The sequence below is a fragment of the Oncorhynchus nerka genome, linkage group LG14 (genome assembly GCF_034236695.1).
Source record: "Oncorhynchus nerka isolate Pitt River linkage group LG14, Oner_Uvic_2.0, whole genome shotgun sequence".
Lineage (NCBI taxonomy): Eukaryota > Metazoa > Chordata > Actinopteri > Salmoniformes > Salmonidae > Oncorhynchus > Oncorhynchus nerka.
In genome coordinates, this window is record NC_088409.1 from 79,128,377 (window position 1) to 79,151,074 (window position 22,698).

Here is a 22,698-nt window from a genome sequence, read left to right on the forward strand (position 1 = left end):
TTAAAACTTTCCACCTTCTCCACTGCTGTTCCGTCGATGTGGATAGGGGGGGTGCTTCCTCTGCTGTTTCCTGAAGTCCACGATTATCTCCTTTGTTTTGTTGACGTTGAGTGAGAGGTTGTTGTCCTGACACCACACTCCAAGTGTCCTCACCTCCTCCCTGTAGGCTGTCTCGTTGTTGTTGGTAATCAAGCCCACTGTAGTTGTGTCATCTGCAAACTTGATGATTGAGTTGGAGGCGTGCATGGCCACACAGTCATGGGTGAACAGGGAGTCCAGGAGGGGGCTGAGCATACACCCTTGTGGGGCCCCAGTGCTGAGGATCTGCGAAGTGGAGATGTTGTTTCCTACCTTCACCGCCTGGGTGCGGCCCGTCAGGAAGTCCAGGACCCAATTGCACAGAGCGGGGTTGAGACCCAGGGCCTTAAGCTTAATGATGAACTTGGAGAGTACTATGGTGTTGAATGCTGAGCTGTAGTCAATGAACAGCATTCTTACATAGGTATTCTTCTTGTATAGATGGGATAGGGCAGTGTGATGGCGATTGCATCATCTGTGGACCTATTGGGGTGGTATGCAAATTGAAGTGGGTCTAGGGTGGCAGGTATGGTGGAGGTGATATGATCCTTGACTAGTCTCTCAAAGCACTTCATGCTGACAAAAGTGAGTGCTACGGGGCGATAGTCATTTACTTCAGTTACCTTGTGTGTATGTACTAACATGTACAGTATGTGTAACTGATAGATACACACACACTATATGTTAATGTTTTTAAACATATGTAAATTGTAAAGTCTTTTGTCACTGTCTTTTTTGTTACATGTCGGACCCCAGTAAGACTTGCTGTCGTCATTGGCGTTGGTTAATGGTCATCCTAATAAATCTAATCAAAAGATTGGTGTTAACATGGGCGAGAGAGTTTCCTTCCACCATATTTTTTCCACCAGTCTCTGTGCTATACCTTTTAAATCCAAGTCACATTGAAATTGACTTTATAATTTATAACCTATGACCTGACCCAAGACTTTTGTAGTATTTTTGAATGGTTTTCAATGGGCAGAAAATGTAGTGCAAAGGTGTTCAGTGCAAAACCTCAATAAAAGGCATCTGGCAGAAGTAAATTCATCCCCAAACATGACTATAATTGTATATATATCTTTCTTTGCAAGAAATAACATCCCCAAAAACACACAAACACAACTGTCTCCTAGCCTCCCAGTCATGTTTTCTGTCCCTAACCCTAAAACTGAAACAAAATATAAATATTTTTATACAACTATAACAAAATGAAAACTAGCAAATCAGGTCTGAAAACTACCAAACTAAACTGAATTTCAAATAAAAATAGAAAATATCCTTGATAAGTGCAGTTCATTTACACAGATAATGCAGCTCTCTGTGAGGGCGCTGAGTGTCTATGGAATAGAGCTGTGGGGACATAAAGCTTTAACAAATGCCTTGTCTGTTTCTCCTCTCCTCTGCATCAGTAGTCCAGTACATTGTGAAATCTTGCCTGTGTCAAATCTAAAATGTATGAGGAATTTCTGTTATAATCTTATTGATTTATGAGCAGAAGCCCAAACATGAATAATAGATTTTTCTTAATCATTCTCACGCTTATTTTAGGAGAATCTCATTTTGGTTATTTTTCACCCTTGAGCTCTTAGTGTGTGTATTTCACACAGTTATTATGTGTGTGTGTTTTGAAGCGAGCAAGTGGTGATCACATGTGGTGTAAATTCTACTAAAGATTTTCTTTGACCATCATTTTTAGCTTGAGGCCACATTGAGTTCCATTGTGGAAGTCTTCAGCTACACTAGTGTTAGGGAGCAGGGTTGGTGTGTGTGTAGTGTAGTGCCTCTGTACCCAGTCTCTCAAGGGGCTACTGGGGTGTGGTGGGCAGAAGCAGGAAGAAAACCAGTATGGATGTTTACTGTAGTTTGCCTTGCCCTGTAACACACTACAATGCCATGTAGAAAAACAACAACAACATAGCAATAAAATAACCAATTCATTACATTACTACAGTACTGTGTAAAGTGTTTCCACGATGATGGACATGCGTCCCATCCCGCCCCTCCCTCCCTCCATCCCGCCACCTCCCTCCCTCCCTCCCTCCCTATACTATACCCCTATCTCTCAGGGTTCCCAGATTATGGGTTCTATTCCGGGGCCGGGCCCAGTGACCTGCGGGGCCCCCCCTGCTCCTTTGCCGACTATGGCTCCCTGGGGCCCCAGGCTGCTCAGATGCTGCAGCACAGTGAGCATCATGCCACCTCCGCCTGCAACTCCCCCCTCCAGCACCACCTGCAGCACAGCCCGGACCCCTTTAAGAGCCCAGGTGTGTACCCTGCTAACATCTCCTTCAATCCTTCTATCAGTCAATGATGCCATTCAAGCTACGAATTCATGAGGCTATTGTGAGAGGGAGAAAAAGAGAGGGAGTGTAAAAGAGAGAAAGAGAGGAAAGAGAAGTTTATAGAGACAGAGAAGGGAACAATAACTATTAGAGGAAGGTGATGCACTGTGTACTGTAGCGTAGCACCCCTGGTAGGCTGGACAATAGAACGAGTCAAAATTCACCCAAGGCTGCAAAACAGCAAATTAACGTTTGCTAAGCTGGAACACTAGTGCAAGCCGAGAGCAAATGAATGGAATCGAACGTTCGCAGAGCCTGTTTTGACTGGAGTTTTATTTTACCACTACAATATGTTCATCGGACGAAACTAGAAAAAAACTACTCGTGTAGAAAGTAAACATCCGCACCTCGATTGTGTGTCAACTGTGCTTATGACTGCGTAATGGGAAAGTAGGGAACATATGAAAACTTCAGACTATTTCTGGTCTAGTGATCGATGACAAACGAGCTCGCTACCCAGACTTTCATAATTACAAAGGGGAGATTCTCCTGATTAAAATGTTGCCCGATCTTTAAAAATCTAAATATATACATTGTGAGATATTTGGCGAAACAGACCGGTATGCCTCTCCATAGGAAAACAATGGGGCGAGTGCAGCGTTCCAAGGGCAAAAAGTATTTTGGGGCTAGCATTTGATGACAACCAAGCTTGCTGGCCAAACTTGCATAATTAGAAAGAGGAGATTCTCATGATTAAAATGGCATCCGACATTTAAAAAAAATAAATAAATACACATTGCGAAATATTTGGCGAAATAGACAGACATGCCAAAATTTCCCATATAGTAAACAATGGGACGACCTCAGAGTTCCATGAGTCATTTTTAATTAGTTTACTTTTTAACTATAAACAACGTGAGCAGGTCTCATTCCCAACAATAGCGAAGCAGGCATTGTGACGTAGAACAATAAACTGGGAATAGAACGTTCTGAAGGCCAGTTGGTGCCACGAGTTGGTGCCTCAATAGAACTAATCTGGGATCTGGGAGGGTGAAAAATGCCCTAAAATAAGGCCTGTTTTTTCGTGATTACTTCAAACCGATGGCAAGCAGCCGGGAAATATGGTCATATTATGAAACTGGGCTCCACGGCAGATGCAATGACCTAGTTTTTAACAGAAAAAAAGCGTTGTTACATTTTTTTTGTGTCCAGCCTACCCCTGGCGGTTTGCCTGCTATACCCTCATAACACTGCTTTTGGAAATGACTTCAGGATATGTTTAGTTTGATATGTATGTATACATGTCTCTGTCTGCTTACTCACTCCATGTGGAGCTGAGGGAAGGACAGACAGACACACCGTTCTCATTTCACACAGTTATGGTGACCTAATATACTGTAGTGCCTACAAACATTTAAATGTTTTACATTTTAGTCATTTAGAAGACGCTCCTATCCAGAGCAACTTACAGGAGCAATTAGGGTTAAGTGCCTTGCTCAAGGGCACATCGGCAGATTTGTTCCCCTGGTCAGCTCGGGGATTTGAACCAGCAAACGTTTAGTTACTGGCTCAACGCTCTTAAACGCTAGGCTACCTGTTGCCCAACATTGGCACACAGTACATGTATAAGTGTTACCCATTTTCAGTTCAGTATACAGTTCAGCATACAGTAGTATTGTTGTCAATACTGGTTTTTGTATAAGATATATCAAGGTCAATATTATTTATTCTTATCACACCCTTCAAATATTGAATATATATATATCTCCATCCCTTGCATACCCACATTGCATCTTGTTTGTTGGTACAGTGTATTACTTTTTTCATGTGAGGTGATGAACCATAATTGACATGACTGCATTTATATGTATTTAGACTGCTTATTTAAGTAAGGGAGAGAGAACCCTGATGAGGAATCTGTCATAAAGAACGAGTGACCATAAATTGAGCTCCCAAGGCTTGTATTTGACTCTTGTTACAAAAGTATGACAAGCGTTCATGAATATCATCATGAATAAGTTGAGCAAACGTTCTGTGGCAAATTTTTCCTGTTGGCTTGACATCTTTCGAGATAATGTTTTGTTGCTGGAATGTAGTCTATTTGATGAGCAAAGAAGGAGCAAAGAGTTGCAGAATGCATTGAACAGGTTACTTACTATCATAGCTCATCCACTGACAGTCTGAATGATATGGTCTTTAGAAACACACACCTTACTGTTCTTTTGCTTTCCCAGTTCTTTTGTTGGTACCTTAAAACCCTATTTCCTTTGTAAATCTAGACTGGAGCATTTTATTGCAATGAGATCGGGTTACTCTGACCTTTTTAAATCACCAATAGTGTTCTAACCACACAACTGTGCTCCAATGAGAGTAAGTAATGTGTAGTTATTAGTGGGGCTGACAGTGTGGTTCAAATACCATAAATCCTGTTCAACATGGGAACGGCTGGGGGGGATGTGCAATTCAACAAAGTCCACCAATTATGAGAGATCTAGCCTGCTGTATAAACAGAGATAGAGTGGGTAATTGGTTAAAACAGTCTTGTTAGGACTGGGTCACTCTGATAAGAACAGTGCAGCCAGTCAGAGACATTGCTTGATACGACTAAGCAGCAGTGTCACTCTGAGAAGTGGTTTATTTCTCCCTCACAAAGAGGTAACTTTGTCATTATTTAATCTGCTAATGTTAGGGGGAGAAGGAATGTTTGATCTGATGTGTGTGTCTCGTTGTGTGTGTTTTCTACCCCCAAACAGGGATATCCATAGATAGTACTGTGTCTTTTATACACTTGTTAGAGAGCAACACCGTTACACTAACATATTTCACAATCCAATCATCTATGGTGATCATAGACATGCATCTGTATAGCGTAGCCTACGTAGCTTTGAATGAGATTTTTCATTTTGACACTTATTACAATGTGTGGCAAAAATCCACCTCCGTTCTCATCTAGACTGTCTCCTTTCTTGAGCTGGTTTTAAAAACCCTTATTCTCACGAGTCTTCAGATCCAGAGCATTAATAGACTTCCCTTTCAATGAACATCCGCACCAAGAGAAAGCCTCCGGCAGCAGTGGAAAGACTGATTTAATATTCCTTTATTAATGGGAGTGTCACTGAGCGGCGCTCGGAGAGAAAAATGAGCGGACCACGCCATGGGCTCCCAATTTTTTTTATTTAATATATGCTCTTGTTTTTATTTATTTTAATTTGTCTTTTCAACACACTAAACAGACGGTCACCTGGTGCTGAGCTGACTGCAGCAATGGCTCAAGTGGTCTAGACAACAATTAGAGTAATTTAAGCCAACCCCATGGTTCCTCTACTTCCCCTTTTCTTTTTTATTTCCTGCTCTATCATTTCTTCATTTCCAGTATTATTGGTCTGGGATTTCTCCCTGGCGTTGTGTTCTACTTTTCAAAAGACTGTCTAGCGCTCTTTGCCTCTCTTGCTTTATAGCCATAGTTTTCCACACATACACTGCCAAGGTCATCTACACTGAACCAAAATATAAACGCAACATGCAAAGATTTTACTGAGTAACAGTTCATTTAAGGAAATCAGTCAAATAAATAAATGAATTGTGCCCTAATTTATGGATATGACATGACTGGGCACGGGCTCAGTCATGGGTGGGCCTGGGAGGGCATAGGCCCACCTACTTCGGAGCAAGGCCCCAACCCACTGTGGAGCCAGGCCCCAAACCACTGCGGAGCCAGACCCCCACCCACTGCGGAGCCAGGCCCCAACCCACTGCGGAGCCAGACACCCACCCACTGCGGAGCCAGACCCCAACACACTGCGGAGCCAGGCACCAAACCACTGCAGAGCCAGGCACCAACCCACTGAGGAGCCAGGCCCCAACCCACTGAGGAGCCAGGCCCCAACCCACTGCAGAGCCAGGCCCCAACCCACTGCAGAGCCAGGCCCCAACCCACTGAGGAGCCAGGCCCCAACCCACTGCGGAGCCAGGCCCCAACCCACTGCGGAGCCAGACCCCACCCACTGCGGAGCCAGACCCCCACCCACTGTGGAGCCAGACCCCCACCCACTGAGGAGCAAGGCCCCAACCCAGTGCGGAGCCAGGCCCCAACCCACTGCGGAGCCAGGCCCCAACCCACTGAGGAGCCAGGCCCCAACCCACTGCATAGCCAGGCCCCAACCCACTGCGGAGCCAGACCCCAACCCACTGCGGAGCCAGGCCCCAACCCACTGCGGAGCCAGACCCCAACCCACTGCGGAGCCAGACCCCAACCCACTGCGGAGCCAGACCCCAACCCACTGCGGAGCCAGGCCCCAACCCACTGCGGAGCCAGACCCCCACCCACTGCGGAGCCAGACCCCCACCCACTGCGGAGCCAGGCCCCAACCCACTGCGGAGCCAGGCCCCAACCCACTGTGGAGCCAGGCCCTAACCCAGTGCGGAGCCAGGCCCCAACCCACTGCGGAGCCAGGCCCCAACCCACTGCGGAGCCAGGCCCCAACCCACTGCGGAGCCAGACCCCACCCACTGCGGAGCCAGACCCCCACCCACTGCGGAGCCAGACCCCCACCCACTGAGGAGCAAGGCCCCAACCCAGTGCGGAGCCAGGCCCCAACCCACTGCGGAGCCAGGCCCCAACCCACTGCGGAGCCAGACCCCCACCCACTGAGGAGCCACGCCCCAACCCACTGCGGAGCCAGGCCCCAACCCACTGCGGAGCCAGGCCCCATCCCACTGCGGAGCAGGCCCCAACCCACTGCAGAGCCAGGCCCCACCCACTGCAGAGCCAGGCCCCAACCCACTGAGGAGCCAGACCCCCACCCACTGCGGAGCCAGGCCCCCACCCACTGCGGAGCCAGGCCCCCACCCACTGCGGAGCCAGACCCCACCCACTGCGGAGCCAGACCCCCACCCACTGCGGAGCCAGACCCCCACCCACTGCGGAGCCAGGCCCCAACCCACTGCGGAGCCAGGCCCCAACCCACTGAGGAGCCAGGCCCTAACCCAGTGCGGAGCCAGGCCCCAACCCACTGCGGAGCCAGGCCCCAACCCACTGCGGAGCCAGACCCCCACCCACTGAGGAGCCACGCCCCAACCCACTGCGGAGCCAGGCCCCAACCCACTGCGGAGCCAGGCCCCGTCCCACTGCGGAGCAGGCCCCAACCCACTGCAGAGCCAGGCCCCCACCCACTGCGGAGCCAGGCCCCAACCCACTGAGGAGCCAGACCCCCACCCACTGCGGAGCCAGGCCCCCACCCACTGCGGAGCCAGGCCCCCACCCACTGCAGAGCCAGGCCCAGGAAATCCGAATGAGTTTTTCCCCACAAAAAGGCTTTATTACAGACAGAAATAGCCACCCCCCCGGTTAGACATACTGACAAATTCTCTGAAACGACATTGGAGGTGGTTTATGGTAGAACTTAACATTGAATTATCTGTCAACAGCTCTGGTGGACATTCCTGCAGTCAGCATGCCAATTGCACACTCCCTCAAAACTTGAGACATCTGTGGCATTTTGTTGTGTCACAAAACTGCACATTTTATTGGCCTTGTATTGTTCCCAGGTGCACCTGTGTAAAGATCATGCTATTTAATCCGCTTCTTGATATGCCACACCTGTCACGTGGATGGATTATCTTGGTGAAGGAGAAATGCTCACTAACGGGGATGTAAACACATTTGTGCACAAAATTTGAGAGAAATATGGAACCAACAATTTACATGTTGCGTTTATATTTTTGTTCAGTATAGATTGGCTGTTCAGACTTTTGCCCGTCACACATTAACGCACAAACTCTTCTGTCTCTTTCTTCTCTCTCTCTGGGTGAGCTCTGAGATGCAGAGGGCGGGTAGTAGGCCCCATCTCTTTAATGTGTGCTCTGTCTCTCTCTCTGTGTGTGTATGTGTGTGTGTGTGTGTGTGTGTGTGTGTGTGTGTGTGTGTGTGTGTGTGTGTGTGTGTGTAACTCGTGACTCGATGATGCAGTCTTTTAGCAGGCATTACCCAGGACACCCTGTGTAATTTCCTGGCTGTCAGGCACCAGCTAGGCCTGATACCCCTGACACCAAGGGAAAGATAATCACCATCATATATTTAAAGGAGTAGAGAGAGAGGGCCTCTCCTAGTGACAGGTGTTGATTAGATAGGGGGTGTTGTGCCCAAATCCCCAGAGCAATTTACTGTATGAGAGGGATTCATAAACTGGCAGTCATATTTGATGCTGGCGGACGCAAGACGCAGCGCGAGGGGGAGAGATGTAAAGAAGTGATAAGGGGAGGGACCCGCAAAGAGGCAGCTCACTTTTCCTCTGCCATGTTTTTACATCCTATAGGATCTTGAGATGAGTTCCTTCAGCTGCTGTATAGAGAAATAGCCTTCATATCTTCCCTTCTGCGCTCTTTTATAGTTTGCATGGAATATGAATGCTTAGAGTATGTAAAAGTAGAACACTTGTCATGCATGAGCATCCTAATTTACATCTTCTTTTAGAACCATGTTTAGTTGGAGCTGGTCAGATAGCTTGTAGAATATGTATCCATTTTCCATATGTATATGTTTATACAAGGCTCCTCAAACAAACGGCACATTTAAAAAGGTTCATCAATTTCTGCTTGCGTTACATTCTATTTCAACTGGGAACAAAGCATTGAGCCTAATAAGTGTATACATAAACCATGTACACTCTTCCTTCTTCCTCTCTAATGTTGTCATTTCCTGTTTGACTGTAGTGTATTGAGTTTTGTGCTTTGTGTTTTCCAGCCCAGTATTACTGTTTATGGAAAAGGCTATATGGACACTCCTGACTTGCAAACCGATATTTAATTTCAGAATTGATTAAAATTAGGTTAAAGGGAAAATCCACTCAAAACTATATTTTGGTATTTTGTGTCATTATGATAATGTGTCCGGTGACACTTTGCTTCTTGAATGTCCAACATCTTTAAAACTTGACTCCTGACATGCAAAACATTTTGGGTTTGTATCAAAAGTAGACTAATGAAAAAAATACCAAAATATAGTTTTTGAGTGGATTTTCCATTTAAGGTAATGGTTTGGTTAAGGTAAAGGTCAAGTTAGTCGTTTTGCAATTCACCAGTGTCCTTACAGTCTCTCGCACTGTGCATGCCAGGTCTCAGCCTCGAACACAGCTTTTATCCATCTCTGCACACCACCAGTCCTAAATATCTGCGTTGCTCATCCCAATTTTGGCTCCCCCGCTTACCTCCCTTCGTTAGGCACCAACCAGGCCCGGCCCGGAGCCTTCCCTGGCACCAACAGTCCCGGGCCCGTGGCTGACCTCTATGGCACTACAAGCCAGGACTCCGGCGTGGGCAACTACATTAGTGCTGCTAGCCCCCAGCCTGGCTCTGGCTTCGGCCACAGCATTGCTGTAAGTATGGCCTACTCCAGCAACTCGTCCACCTCCTCTAATACTGCCTTCATCTTCTCTGTGCTGTCAACCGTCATCCTTATGCTCAGAACAGGAGAATTCCAGATCTAGCCTTTGAAAGGGTCCTTGTTCAAAGTGCATTATGTAAATCAATTGTAACCCCTTGTGCGTTCAACCACTGTCGTCAGAATATTTTCTCAATGTCCTTTGAAGCCACTGACATTCATTTTCCCTGTTGGCTCCTTCAGTCTGGGACCTTTGACGAGGGTATTGATGGATTTTAGCTGACCGTAGAAAAACCACGGAGGCAAACCTGCTCCAACTAAGATGGATGATTAACTTAAGGCCACACAGATAATTAATACAGTTCTCCCTGTTTGAACTCCTGTCCAAAACATGAAGGTGTTCTGAAAACAGAATCAGGCTTTTTGTATGTTTGGCCCATTGAACACCTTGTCTTCCAGTGCGTTCCTACCATGTTAGAGGAATTGCAATGGAACCATGTTGGCACATAAAGCACCACTCTGGAAACAGAGAGGACTTGCATTAGATTAGCTAACTGCTGAACCATCATTTGGAATTTCGAATCGGAATGGAATGTCAACTTCCACTTGACTTTGACAGTTTCAACCTCAAAAAATGAAATGTAGGTTGACAAATAAGAGCTTGTCTATATTTCAGAAATGACCGGCACGTTGGCACTCAAAATCCCTAGTCAGAAATATTTCATGCTGTTGCTATATATGGCTATCCCAACCTACATAGAATGAAATGGCTAATATTTTTCTCTTCGAGCTCAGTTTTTATGATTTGTCTTATATAGCAAATATGTATTTTTTGGACATTTGTTGTTGAAGTTCAGTTTCAGATACATGTTGGGTTGGGTGACACATTCGCTTTGGAGAAGTACTTACATTTAAATTTTTTCCGCCCTTGATATCATTGCTGAAGTTGTTTTGTGATTCTGCTGGTGATTTCATTAAAACATGTTAGCATGAATATGATTACATTATAGTTCTACTGATCCATGCAGTCTTAACAAAACCTTGTTCACACAATACATACACAGTACAGTTAGACATCTGAAGCTAACAACATTAGTCTCCTGCTTTAGGAAGCATTAGCCCCTTATCATCAAGCAAATGATCCCAATGGCTATAATGGATCCTTATTGGTGGTGAATGCAGAAAACCTTCAAAAATATTTACATGCACCATGTAGAGAACTGCTGTAGGAAGAACTGATGCCAATTACTACTGCTGTCCACTGCTGCAGAATTCAGTTGGTTTTAATCACTGCTTCTTATCAAAGAAAAAATCTATTCTTAGTATGTACCACAGCAGTACCCCAGCGGTAATATGCTCTTCGGTGTCCATGTCCACGACTCTTTAGAAATAGGTTGATTTCATTTATGCTGCCTATAAAGAGAGCTCTGCTCTAGGACACAGACAGGTTGCCAGCACCACAATGTGACTGCCTGAGACCCACCTCTGTGGCCATTTTCCATATTCAAAATGAAAGAACCAATTTGGGACCTAAATGCAGTTCCGATGGCCAAAACGAACCTGACTTGAGGAAATTAATGAGATACATTTACATTTATGCTGGCAGCACATCCTATGACTAAAATATACTCACCATTAATAGGTTTATTTTTTGCCTTTTTCCCTGAAATGCATACTGACACAGGTACTAACTGTACACTTTTAGGGCCCCTTGATTGCAACCGCTTTTACAAATGGATACCATTGAAACCTAACAGGTGGTTGGTTGCCATCTCATTCGAGGTATTATGTCATTTATATAATATATATATATTTTTTCCTATTCTATTTTCATGTTATTTCTGTCTGATTTAGTTCCTCTCCCTCAAAAAACAAGACAACACTTTTTACAGGGTTTCTACACATTGCTTACATTTCTACATTCTTATTTTGTATATTTGTATATGCATATTGAAAACCCTTTAAAAAGTGAATGTCATTTTCCATTGTGACATCATCCTGGGAGTTGCAATGTACATTTCTAACTTGTAATGCCCCGACATTATTTCCCCCAATATTGTCACTTTGTTACTCTGTTTCCAGAAGGCTAAGCATGTATTCCGTTAAAATAAATTGTGAAAGTAGTCTGCAAAAGAAAAGTGTACTGGGTTTATGCAAACCTTGCTGTTGCTTTCCTCACTGTTGCTTTCTCTCATGTTGTCGATTTATATAATGTAGCTAGCTGTACACTGGAATTCAGCAATCAACCAAGAGTCATAACCAAGTCTGTCATATCTAGTGCTGTGGGTTGGCATTAGCTATTTAAGCAATAAGGCCGGAGGGGGTGCTATATGGCCAATATACCACGGCTGTTCTTAAGCACGATGCAACGCAGAGTACCTGGATACAGCCCTTAGCCTTAGTATATTGGCAATATATCACAAACATTGCTATTATGAACTGGTTACCAACGTAATTAGAGCAGTAAAAATACATGTTTTGTCATACCCGTGGTATACGGTCTGATATACCACAGCTTTCAGCCAATCAGCATTCAGGGCTCGAACCACCCTGTTTATAATCTGGGAACAGACTCTGGTTTCTTTGCTGTGCTACTGTTCAGTATATGGACACTGGTCTGAGTCTGGAGCTAGAGTTGTGAGTGAGGTGGAGCTGGATCTGTGCACTTGTTCAGCTTTGGGTAATTTCCTCCGCTCGAGAACACAGCATCTCTACCCTCACCGCCGCTGTTTATCGAGTAGCTTTATGAAAACAAACTTTCAAACATACTGTAATTGTCTGACTGTGTAGAAGCCATTTAGAAGCCACATCAGCAAAAACGTGTGTGTATAAAGTGTATTTGTGAGCAGTTTGAGTACAGTATGAGAGGGACAAGTGGAGTGTGTGCATGCTTGCGTGTGTGTACTCTGAGTGTGTCTCTCTACAGGGAGAATCTTTGCCTTAGGGCAGTGTTAGTCACTGCAGCAACCCAGCTGCAACAGTCCTCTACACCACTTCAAGTTTCAGTCTTAGGCACTCTGATTTGTGTGGAGTTAGATCAACCCAGACAGAGACACCCCAGTCCAGCTCTCCTCTGGAGTCTTATTCATAAAACCCTCTGTTGGACAGATGTTTCAGACTGGTGGATGTGATTGCATGGTGTCACCACTGATCTAGTGACCACTATGAAGCACCCTATGTAGGACCCTATGTACCCCTGTGTAGCCCCCTGTGTAGCACCCTGTGTAGCCTCCTGTTTAGCCTCCTGTGTAGCCCCTGTGTAGCCTCCTGTGTAACACCATATGTCCTTTCGTGTATTGCTGTGAAATGGAATGACGCGACAGATGTAGTCATCAGTTTCTCTAGTTTTCACCGTATGTATTTTTGTCTGATCACCATGGGTCTGGGAGGCAGTGGGTGTACATTTGTTGTTGAAATGCACTGCTAGTGTATATAAAAGCACAGCACCACACAGCACAGTGGAAGCCATCAGAGAAAGCAACAGAGTGAAGTGCAGTTTTATGTAAACCTGCTTTTAAAAAACAAACCCCTCATCTAACTGGTAGCTGGGCGGTACTGCTTGTCTCTGTGCATGCTAGGAGTGATGTCCTGTCCATGCCTGCTGCCCCTCTTCCATAAAGCTCTGTGTCGTGTGGTAGCAGGGATACTGCTGGTACCGTATGTTGTGTCTGGGCTGGTGTCTCGCTGCCGTGACCATCCTAGCCTGGAATCCTTTCTTGAAGTGAAGCAGAATAATTGAGTTTGGATTCCAGGCTAGTGCCATCCATCTTTCTGGCAGTGAAAAAGCTCCCATGGGATGTAGCACTCGTTCTGCTCTCTCCACAGCAGAGGCTGGGTTTGAGATGATTCAGTTTGGACCATCTGCTGCTTCAACCAATTCGAACCTCTGTAAAATTGGTTCTACCATCAATCAAATGTTTTAGAATCAAGAGAAATGTAAAATGAAGAGATACAATGGCACAGAAGAAAATATTGGCAGTTGAGGGGAAAAGCTGTCAGACATGACATACTGTATCAGTGTTACAGAGAAGGGGGAGCTTTTGGTTTTAACTACTGGCTTTGAATGTCTCCGTTTCCCATTCCAGCAGAGTATTTCAGGAGGCCCGGGGAAGACCGGGCGGAGTTTTTAACTGGCTATGTGAACAGGTGATGCCATCCAACGCCAAGCACTACAGCATCAACCCACAGGAGGAGAGTGGAGGTGGCACCACGTGAAGAAGAACTGAAGAAAATTTCAAAATCATCTCAGAAAAAGAAACTACAATCTGCTGTACTATAATCCAAACCTGGTGTTCACATCCATAATATCCAACTGTAACCCAGTAACTTTGTGTAGGATTTTAGTTGTTTTTACCTTTGAATGTTCCTTATTTTAAATCGATTTAGTTCATTTTCTTTCTTTTCGACGTAGTCTTCAAATTAATAAGGAAGATTCATTATATTTTTTACTTAGGATCAAAAATACACAAATATTGGATACTATATCTTAAATGAGTAACTATTTATGTAAACCATTTATTTAAAAAAATAGATTGCTATGTTGCTATGGTTGTTTGTTTTCATCCTTGGTAATGGAAACCATTTCAGGTGTCAGTTTGCACATACAGAGCATTCGGAAAGTATTCAGTCCACTTCACTTTTTGTTACATTACAGCCTTATTCTAAAATGTATTACATTGTTTTTTCCCCTCATCAATCTAAACACATTACCCCAAATGACAAAGCAAAAACAGGTTTTTAGAAATTTTTGCAAATGTATTACAAATAAAAAAACATCTATCACATTTACATAAGTAATCAGAACCTTTACTCAGTACTTTGGTGAAACACCTTTGGTAGCGATTACAACCTCGAGTCTTCTTGGGTACAAAATGGGAGTTTCTCCCATTCTTCTCTGCAGATCCTCTCAAGCTCTGTCAGGTTGAATGGGGAGTGTTGCTGAACAGCTATTTTCAGGTCCGGGCTCTAGCTGGACATTCAGAGACTTGTCCCGAAGCCACTACTGCGTTGTCTTGGCTCTGTGCTTAGGGTCGTTGTCTGGTTGGAAGGTGAACCTTCGCCCCAGTCTGAGGTCCTGAGTGTTCTGGAGCAGGTTTTCATGATCTCTCTGTACTTTGCTCCATTAATCTTTCCCTCGATTCTGACTAGTCTGTCAGAGCGACCATCAGGTTCCTCTTCACCTCCCTGACCAAGGCCCTTCTCCCCAGATTGCTCAGTTTGGCCAGGCGGCCAGCTCTAGGAAGGGTCTTGTTGGTTCCAAACTTTTTCCATTTAAGAATGATGGAGGCCACTGCCCTTGGGGACCTTCAATTCTGCAGAAATGTTTTGGTACCCTTTCCCAGATCTGTGCCTCGACACAATCCTGTCTCGGTGCTCTATGGACAATTCCTTCAACCTCATGACTTGGTTTTTGCTCTGACATGCACTGTCAACTGTGGTATTTTGGCCCATTCCTCCATGCAGATCTCCTCTAGAGCAGTGATGTTTTTGGGGCTGTTGCTGGGCAACACGGACTTTCAACTCCCTCCAAAGATTTTCTATGGGATTGAGATCTGGAGACTGGCTAGGCCACTCCAGGACCTTGAAATGCTTCTTACGAAGCCACTCCTTCGTTGCCCGGGCGGTGTGTTTGGGATCATTGTCATGCTGAAAGACCCAGCCATGTTTCATCTTCAATGCCCTTGCTGATGGAAGGAGGTTTTCACTCAAAATCTCACGATACATGGCCCCATTCATTATTTCCTTTACACGGATCAGTCGTCCTGGTCGCTTTGCAGAAAAACAGCCCCAAAGCATGATGTTTCCACCCCCATGCTTCACAGTAGGTATGGTGTTCTTTGGATGCAACTCAGCATTCTTTGTCCTCCAAACACGACGATTTGAGTTTTTACCAAAAAGTTGTATTTTGGTTTCATCTGACCATATGAAATTCTCCCAATCTTCTTCTGGATCATCCAAATGCTCTCTAGCAAACTTCAGACGGGCCTGGACATGTACTGATTTAAGTAGGGGGACACGTCTGGCACTGCAGGATTTGAGTCCCTGGCGGCGTAGTGTGTTACTGATGGTAAGCTTTGTTACTTTGGTCCCAGCTCTCTGCAGGTTTTTGCTCACCGTTCTTGTGATCATTTTGACCCCACGGGGTGAGATCTTGCATGGAGCCCCAGATCGAGGGAGATCATCAGTGGTCTTGTATGTCTTCCATTTCCTAATAATTGCTCCCACAGTTGATTTCTTCAAACCAAGCTGCTTACCTATTGCAGATTCAGTCTTCCCAGCCTGGTGCAGGTCTACAATTTTGTTTCTGGTGTCCTTTGACAGCTCTTTGGTCTTGGTCATAGTGGGTTTGGAGTGTGACTGTTTGAGGTTGTGGACAGGTGTCTTTTATACTGATAAGTTCAAACAGGTGCCATTAATACAGGTAACGAGTGGAGGACAGAGGAGCCTCTTAAAGAAGAAGTTACAGGTCTGTGAGAGCCAGAAGTCTTGCTTGTTTGTAGGTGACCAAATACTTATTTTCCACCATAATTTGCAAATAAATTCATTAAAAATCCTACAATGTGATTTTCTGGAGAGAAAAAAATCTAATTTTGTCTGTCATAGTTGAAGTGTACCTATGATGAAAATTACAGGCCTCTCTCATCTTTTTAAGTGGGAGAACTTGCACAATTGGTGGCTGACTAAATACTTTTTTGCCCCACTGTATATAGGCAGGTGTGCCTTTCCAAATCATGTCCAATCAATTGAATTCACCACAGGTGGACTCCAATCAAGTTGTAGAAACATCTCAATGATGATCAATGGAAACAAGATGCACTTGAGTCTCATAGCAAAGGGTCTGAATACTATTGTAAATAAGGTATTTTATTTTTTATACATTTGCAAAAATGTCTAAAAACCTGTTTTTGCTTGGTCATTATGGGGTATTTAATACATTTTAGAATAAGGCTGTTACGTAGCAGCATTTGTAAAACGTCAATGGGTCTGAATACTTTCTGAATGCACTGTACAAGAAAACTGACATGAGGCTTGAAGAAAGGTGGTGTTAATTAAATTAAAAAATAGAGTGTAACTAATAAAACTTCTAGCTTTTTTTGTTTCTTTTAATGTTGTTAATTACCTATTTTGGGCAATAAGAGGACTACAATATTTTTACAGTCCTTTTTTACAATTTTTTTTTGTTGTCAGGAAAAAATAACCTTTCCTTTTAATACTTAGTGAATTCAGATTTTAAGAAAAAAATATATAGCTGTAAATATTATTCAAGTCACTGCATATAATCGTTTCAGAGAGAACCATATTTTTGTGATGGTTCATCATAAAAGGCTGTACTGTGTAAGAGCGCAACTGTCAAAGACGAGGACATTTAATGCTCTTAAATCGTATCATAATCCATTTGTAGCACAAAATTCCATGATAACCCCATTGAGGACTCGATCCTACAAGAACACTGTTGGCTTGCTCTGTAAATACTGTTGTCTTTCTTACTGTGCTAATGTCATACCAGCATACTGTTGTGTCTTCTACATGGTGAGCTCAAAAGTGCACAGCTTCTAAAAGATGACACAAGGTTAACACTGGACATTGCTACACAATGTCTCTCAAAGAGGACACCGGCTCAACTTCTTCTAGACACTTGCAAGTGAAAGGCTACTTACTGTGTCTGTCACTGAGATTTTTGAAGTCAATACTATATAAAAAAAGGACTTATTACAAATCCAAAGCACACTTTTACTTTGTATTAGTTTGAAAATAGCAGATGTATATCCAGAGACAATTCATACCAATCTGCATGTGTTGATGTTACATTTTGTTGTTATGATTATCTTTTTGTTTTTCTTATTAATGCTATTTATCCATTTTGAACAGAGCACCTACTTTCAGTTTGACAGGCAATATTTCAAGTCAGATACATTTTAAGTCAATTTATTGGAATGTTTTCTTGAACTGATTAGGAAGGCAAATATCTATGATTACCTCAGCCCTGTGAGTTTTGTCTTAGAAGAGATTACAAAGTCATTTATTTGAGGCTTAAACAGATTGAAATTATGAATGGATTATGAGAACAAGTTGTTGCACCGTGACAAGGAAGGAAAGTGACCATATTCTATTTGCACATTTCAAGTGTTGGATATTTAAAATGGTCTTGATAAGATGATACATGAAGGATTGTTTTTTAAGAATAACTTTTTATCCCCATTAGAGATTAGACATCTTGGCTGTTGCAATTGGAAAACGTTTTTTCTGCCCAACGGGCATTTATTTTCCTAAAAATACGAAAGAATCCATACATAATCCATAGATTGGAGCATTTCGACCTAGCCAAGTCACCCTAGTCACCACAGTAATGTCCTGTAGGGACTGGTTTGCTGAGATGGAGAAATGGTTCCTCTATAAAAGTTTCAAATTATATTTGAAGAAAGGATTGGATTAATGTATATGCTGTGCAGATTTTGTTTGTCTCATTTCACTCAACAACCAGGTGAAGCAGAATGCTGGATTCTTTTAAAATAAAATGGGGACTTGTTTAAGTAATAATAAATAAATAAAATAATAAAAAATAAAAAAACATGTATATTACCAATTCAAAAAAGAGAAAAGTATGTTCCCTTGAATGATTTACATTTTTAATCAGAAGGATTTGTATCAATATTTTTGTGGTTGTTAATGATTATATTAATAATAATTATTATACTAACAATATTAGAATGTACTGTACATCCATCCGGTTCTTTCTCCATCCCCTGTCACCTTATACAGTAATCTTATGTTGATCATCAATGTATTTCAGTAATATGTGAAAAAAGTAAACTGCAAATGACCTTGTAAGAGTGCCGTCTTTGATGCCAGTGTAGTGGTTTATACACTTATTTGTTGATCTCTCTTTCCTCCTCTCCGTCTCTCCCAATGTCTCACTCTCTCTCTGTCTCCCTCTTCTAGTATTAGTGGTAGGTGTTATGTAGTTAAGATGTAGATGTAGCTATTAGGAGATGTAGGACCAGTAACGATAGAGCTTTCTCTTCTTAATTACCATATTTTTTTAAAGAAAAGCTGACATTAGTTTCAACATCATTTGTCTATTTATTTTCAGTTGTACTGATCTCACATGGTTTCAACTAACCAAAGCAATCATTGAAGACATTTAAATCAAAAATTGCTGTAAGACCGAATCGTAAACAAGGCATTGATTGGATCCCCACCCTTGAATGTTTAAAAAAAATGGGTGTGCCATACTACCTTAAAAGCTAATACTAGATATGCAAAACCGTTTTATTTGTCATTATTTCACAAGAGGGACACAAGCTATAATTATGATTGAGCATAATGGATTTTATCACATAACAGATTAATGATAATAATGGTCATAATAACAATAACTATTATAGATATAATTAATCTAAACTCATTTTGATGTTTGTACTCTTAACCTCTTATATCCCAGTGGCCCCTGGCACTACTATTTTTGGATACAGTTTATTTTATTTTCGGTGTCTACTTAATTCATTATTAATTCATATGAATTCATACTTTAGTTTGAGTTCATTATCAACGTTTGAGAATGTAGTGAATTATTTTTGTACTCTTGAACCATTGGAAGCAGATTTTTACTTTAATCAAAGCCTGGGTATCATTTACATTGTAGATTCATTCATACTCCTGCTCTCACGTGCTTAGTCTTCATTTAAAGTATTCTCATTCAAATGGCAGCCTGCTTGTTAGTATAGACATTTGCACTGTGCAATAACTTAATCTTTAAGACCCTCCTGCTAAAGGAAAACAAGACAGTGCAAAAGCTATTGATGAGTTGTTATATGAAGGGCTTATTGAAATGATACCTATAGGACATATTTAATTTAAGCAATTCATAGAACCACAGAGAGTTGAGGTAGGATAGGATGTATGCATTGTTCTCATGAAGACTGAGCCAAAATTTCGAAACCTGTTGGTAAACGTGACATTATTGCAGCAGAATGTACCCACCGAGAGCAAGTGTAAAGCTCTGTGATACATTGCAAGAAGCTATCTCTGTTTTAAATGTCCCTCTACCAATATCACTATACCTGATTTACCATTTGATTAGAGTAAAAGTTGGCTGGCTGTCCATTCAAAATAGTTGATACCATCTCTATTAGTTAATAAAAGATTTCAAATAGATTTCACAGCTTGGACTTTAAGGTAGCATGGCTCTGTAGTTGCTATACTTTCCCTTCACATGGACAGCAGTTTACAGCTGATGAATGTTGCACATCTTGCTAGACTACTTAATCATTGGATAATTGTTGGTAAAAAAAAAACTAAACTAAAAATATATATATATATAAAAAAGACCTGGAAGGTGTTGGATGATATATTGGGAGCGTACTACCGTAACCATTTAAACTTGAATCTTGAGGCAAGTGCTAGGCAATGGCCAAACAAACATCCCATCACTGAATTAACAGACACACAGCGCACACGTACCTACTGTAGTAACAGGCATATAATGTTAGTTAAGGATATATTATTGTGTATGTCTATTTGTTGAGGCTGAACCCTAATTTCAGATGAAATTAACTCCCCGCTGTCTGAAATGTTTACGTAGGCAACACTGTTTGTATTATGTTTGTGTCACACTTAACATTATTATGATGTTTTCCCATGATGCAACATGGTTGGACTGTAAAACGTGGGCTTTAGAAGCTGTGACTGATACTTTAGGGTAAAGCATAAAATACAATTATTTCAAACGGGGAATTGTCGGTTAGTGAGTAGCATGGCATGGGCCACTGCTAGAGCAGTGTGTGTGTGTGTGTGTGTGTGTGTGTGTGTGTGTGTGTGTGTGTGTGTGTGGGTGTGTGTGTGTGTGTGGGTGTGTGGGTACAGGGGGTGGGTACAGGGGGTGGGTACAGGGGGTTTAGGGAAGCGGTACAGTCATTAAAAGTCCTGTGCATCTCTGTGGACATTTGTCTTACTGTACATTTGACCTGACCTTAGCTGAGTCTTTTCTTCTCTCATGCTCCCTCTTGGGTTCAACCTCTGATTGCCTTGCCCTTTCCTAACACTTGCCCATGTTTTAATGTTAACAGACTTTTTACCGCGAGAGCTGACTGATAGGACTGACGTCTGAAAGCATCTTTCAGGTCTTCTTGTATGGCTTGCTCAAGCCCTGTTGTAAAATATAATAAAGTGGATGGGGGTCTCTCACATCTCAGATGTGGAAAGTATAATTTTATATTTGTATTTTCAAATAATTATAATAATAAAACTTGTTTGTGAAAGGTTTCCATGCTCTACTGTGGTGCAGAAATCGATGTGTTTGTCTGGAAAAAATGTAAATAAACTGTTTTGAACCATTTCACTCATTGTTTTTATTTTAAATGGAATATTGTTTAAAGTTGAATTGGTGTGGGATTAAACCTTTTGAGTTATTTGAAAAATAATGTATGCCAGAAGATGCAACAAAATAAAAATGCACAAAGTTGAATATAATGGCCTATAGTGTGTGTATTTTTATTCTGTGGTACACTTCCATTCCCAACCCGAAAAGTCAGAGATGTTCACGGAAGAAATTATAAAATAAAATAAGTCATTTTTTAAAATGTTTTTTATCACATACTATTTTAATCATCATTTATTCTCTATACATTTATTACCATTCTAAGGAAATTATGAAGTTACCATTACCAGATAGTGATCATACTGTATGTTAAAATATGCAACAAAATGACTAAAAGTATGCTCGTCGAACATCTCATTCCAAAATCAGGGGCATTAATATGGAGTTGGTCCCCCCTTTGCTGCTATAATAACTTCCACTCTTCTGGGAAGGATTTCCACTAGATGTTGGAACATTGATGCGGGGACTTGCATTCATTTAGCCACAAGAGCATTAGTGAGGTCCGGCACTGATGTTGGGCGATAAGGCCTGGCTCGCAGTCGGCGTTCCAATTCATCCCAAAGGTGTTCGATGGGGTTAAAGTCAGGGCTCCGTGCAGGCCAGTCAAGTTCTTCTACACCAATCTCGACAAACCATTTCTGTATGGACCTCACTTTGTTCACAGGGGCATTGCCATGCTGAAACAGGAAAGGGCTTTCGCCAAACTGTTGCCACAAAGTTGGAATCACAGAATCGTCTAGAATGTCATTGTATGCTGTGGTGTTAAGATTTCCCTTCCCTTGAACTAAGGGGCCTTGCCTGAACCATGAAAAACAGCCCCAGACCATTATTCCTCCTCCACCGAACTTTACAGTTAGCACTATGCTTTGGGGCAGGTAGCGTTCTCCTGGCATCCGCCAAACCCACATTCATCCGTCAGACTGCCAGATGGTGAAGCGTGATTCATCACTACAGAGAACACGTTTCCACTGCTCCAGAGTTCAGTGGCAGCGAGCTTTACACCACTCCAGCCGACACGCGGCTGGTCGGCCATGGAAACCCATTTCATGAAGCTCCCGACGAACAATTGCTGACGTTGCTTCCAGAGGCAGTTTGGAACTTGGTAGTGAGTGTTGCAACCGAGGACAGACGATTTTTACGCACTTCCGCACTTGCCAGTCTCGTTCTGTGTGCTTGTGTGGCCTACCACTTCGCGGCTGAGCTGTTGCTGCTCCTCTTTCCACTTCACAATAACAGCACTTACAGTTGACCAGGGCAGCTCTAGCAGGGCAGAAATTTGACGAACTGACTTGTTGGAAAGGTGGCATCCTATGACGGTGCCACGTTGAAAGTCACTGAGCTCTTCAGTAAGGCCATTCTACCTCCAATGTTTGTCTGTGGACATCGCATGGCTGTGTGCTCGATTTATACACCTGTCAGCAACGGGTATGGGTGAAATAACCAAATCCACTCATTTGAAGTCGTGTCCTACTTTTGTATATATAGTGTCCATAAATTGACATATGGCTGAAACCGATAGAGTGGTTATGAAACAACTGTTTGCATTAAATGTGTAAAATAACATACTGTACGTACTTGTACAC

The 22,698-nt window shown here is 42.8% G+C and overlaps 1 protein-coding gene across 8 annotated transcripts in view; it reads left to right on the forward strand.

Annotated features, from left to right (window-relative positions):
- The window catches only part of LOC115141938 (RNA-binding protein Musashi homolog 2-like), a 384,574-nt gene extending 363,501 nt beyond the window's left edge, over positions 1 to 21,073 (forward strand). For 2 of the 8 annotated variants that reach the window (XM_065000463.1, XM_065000466.1), the window contains exons 12-15: positions 2,145 to 2,342; positions 9,579 to 9,733; positions 11,444 to 11,520; positions 13,824 to 13,911. In XM_065000463.1, coding sequence (XP_064856535.1) covers positions 2,145 to 2,342; positions 9,579 to 9,733; positions 11,444 to 11,485 — 395 coding nt within the window. In that variant the 3' untranslated portion in view covers positions 11,486 to 11,520; positions 13,824 to 13,911. Of the gene's footprint in view, positions 1 to 2,144; positions 2,343 to 9,578; positions 9,734 to 11,443; positions 11,521 to 13,823 lie in introns of all 8 variants that reach the window. The other 6 variants (XM_065000462.1, XM_065000465.1, XM_065000464.1 and 3 more) reach the window with 5 other exon arrangements.
- Positions 21,074 to 22,698: the final 1,625 nt, after the last annotated feature.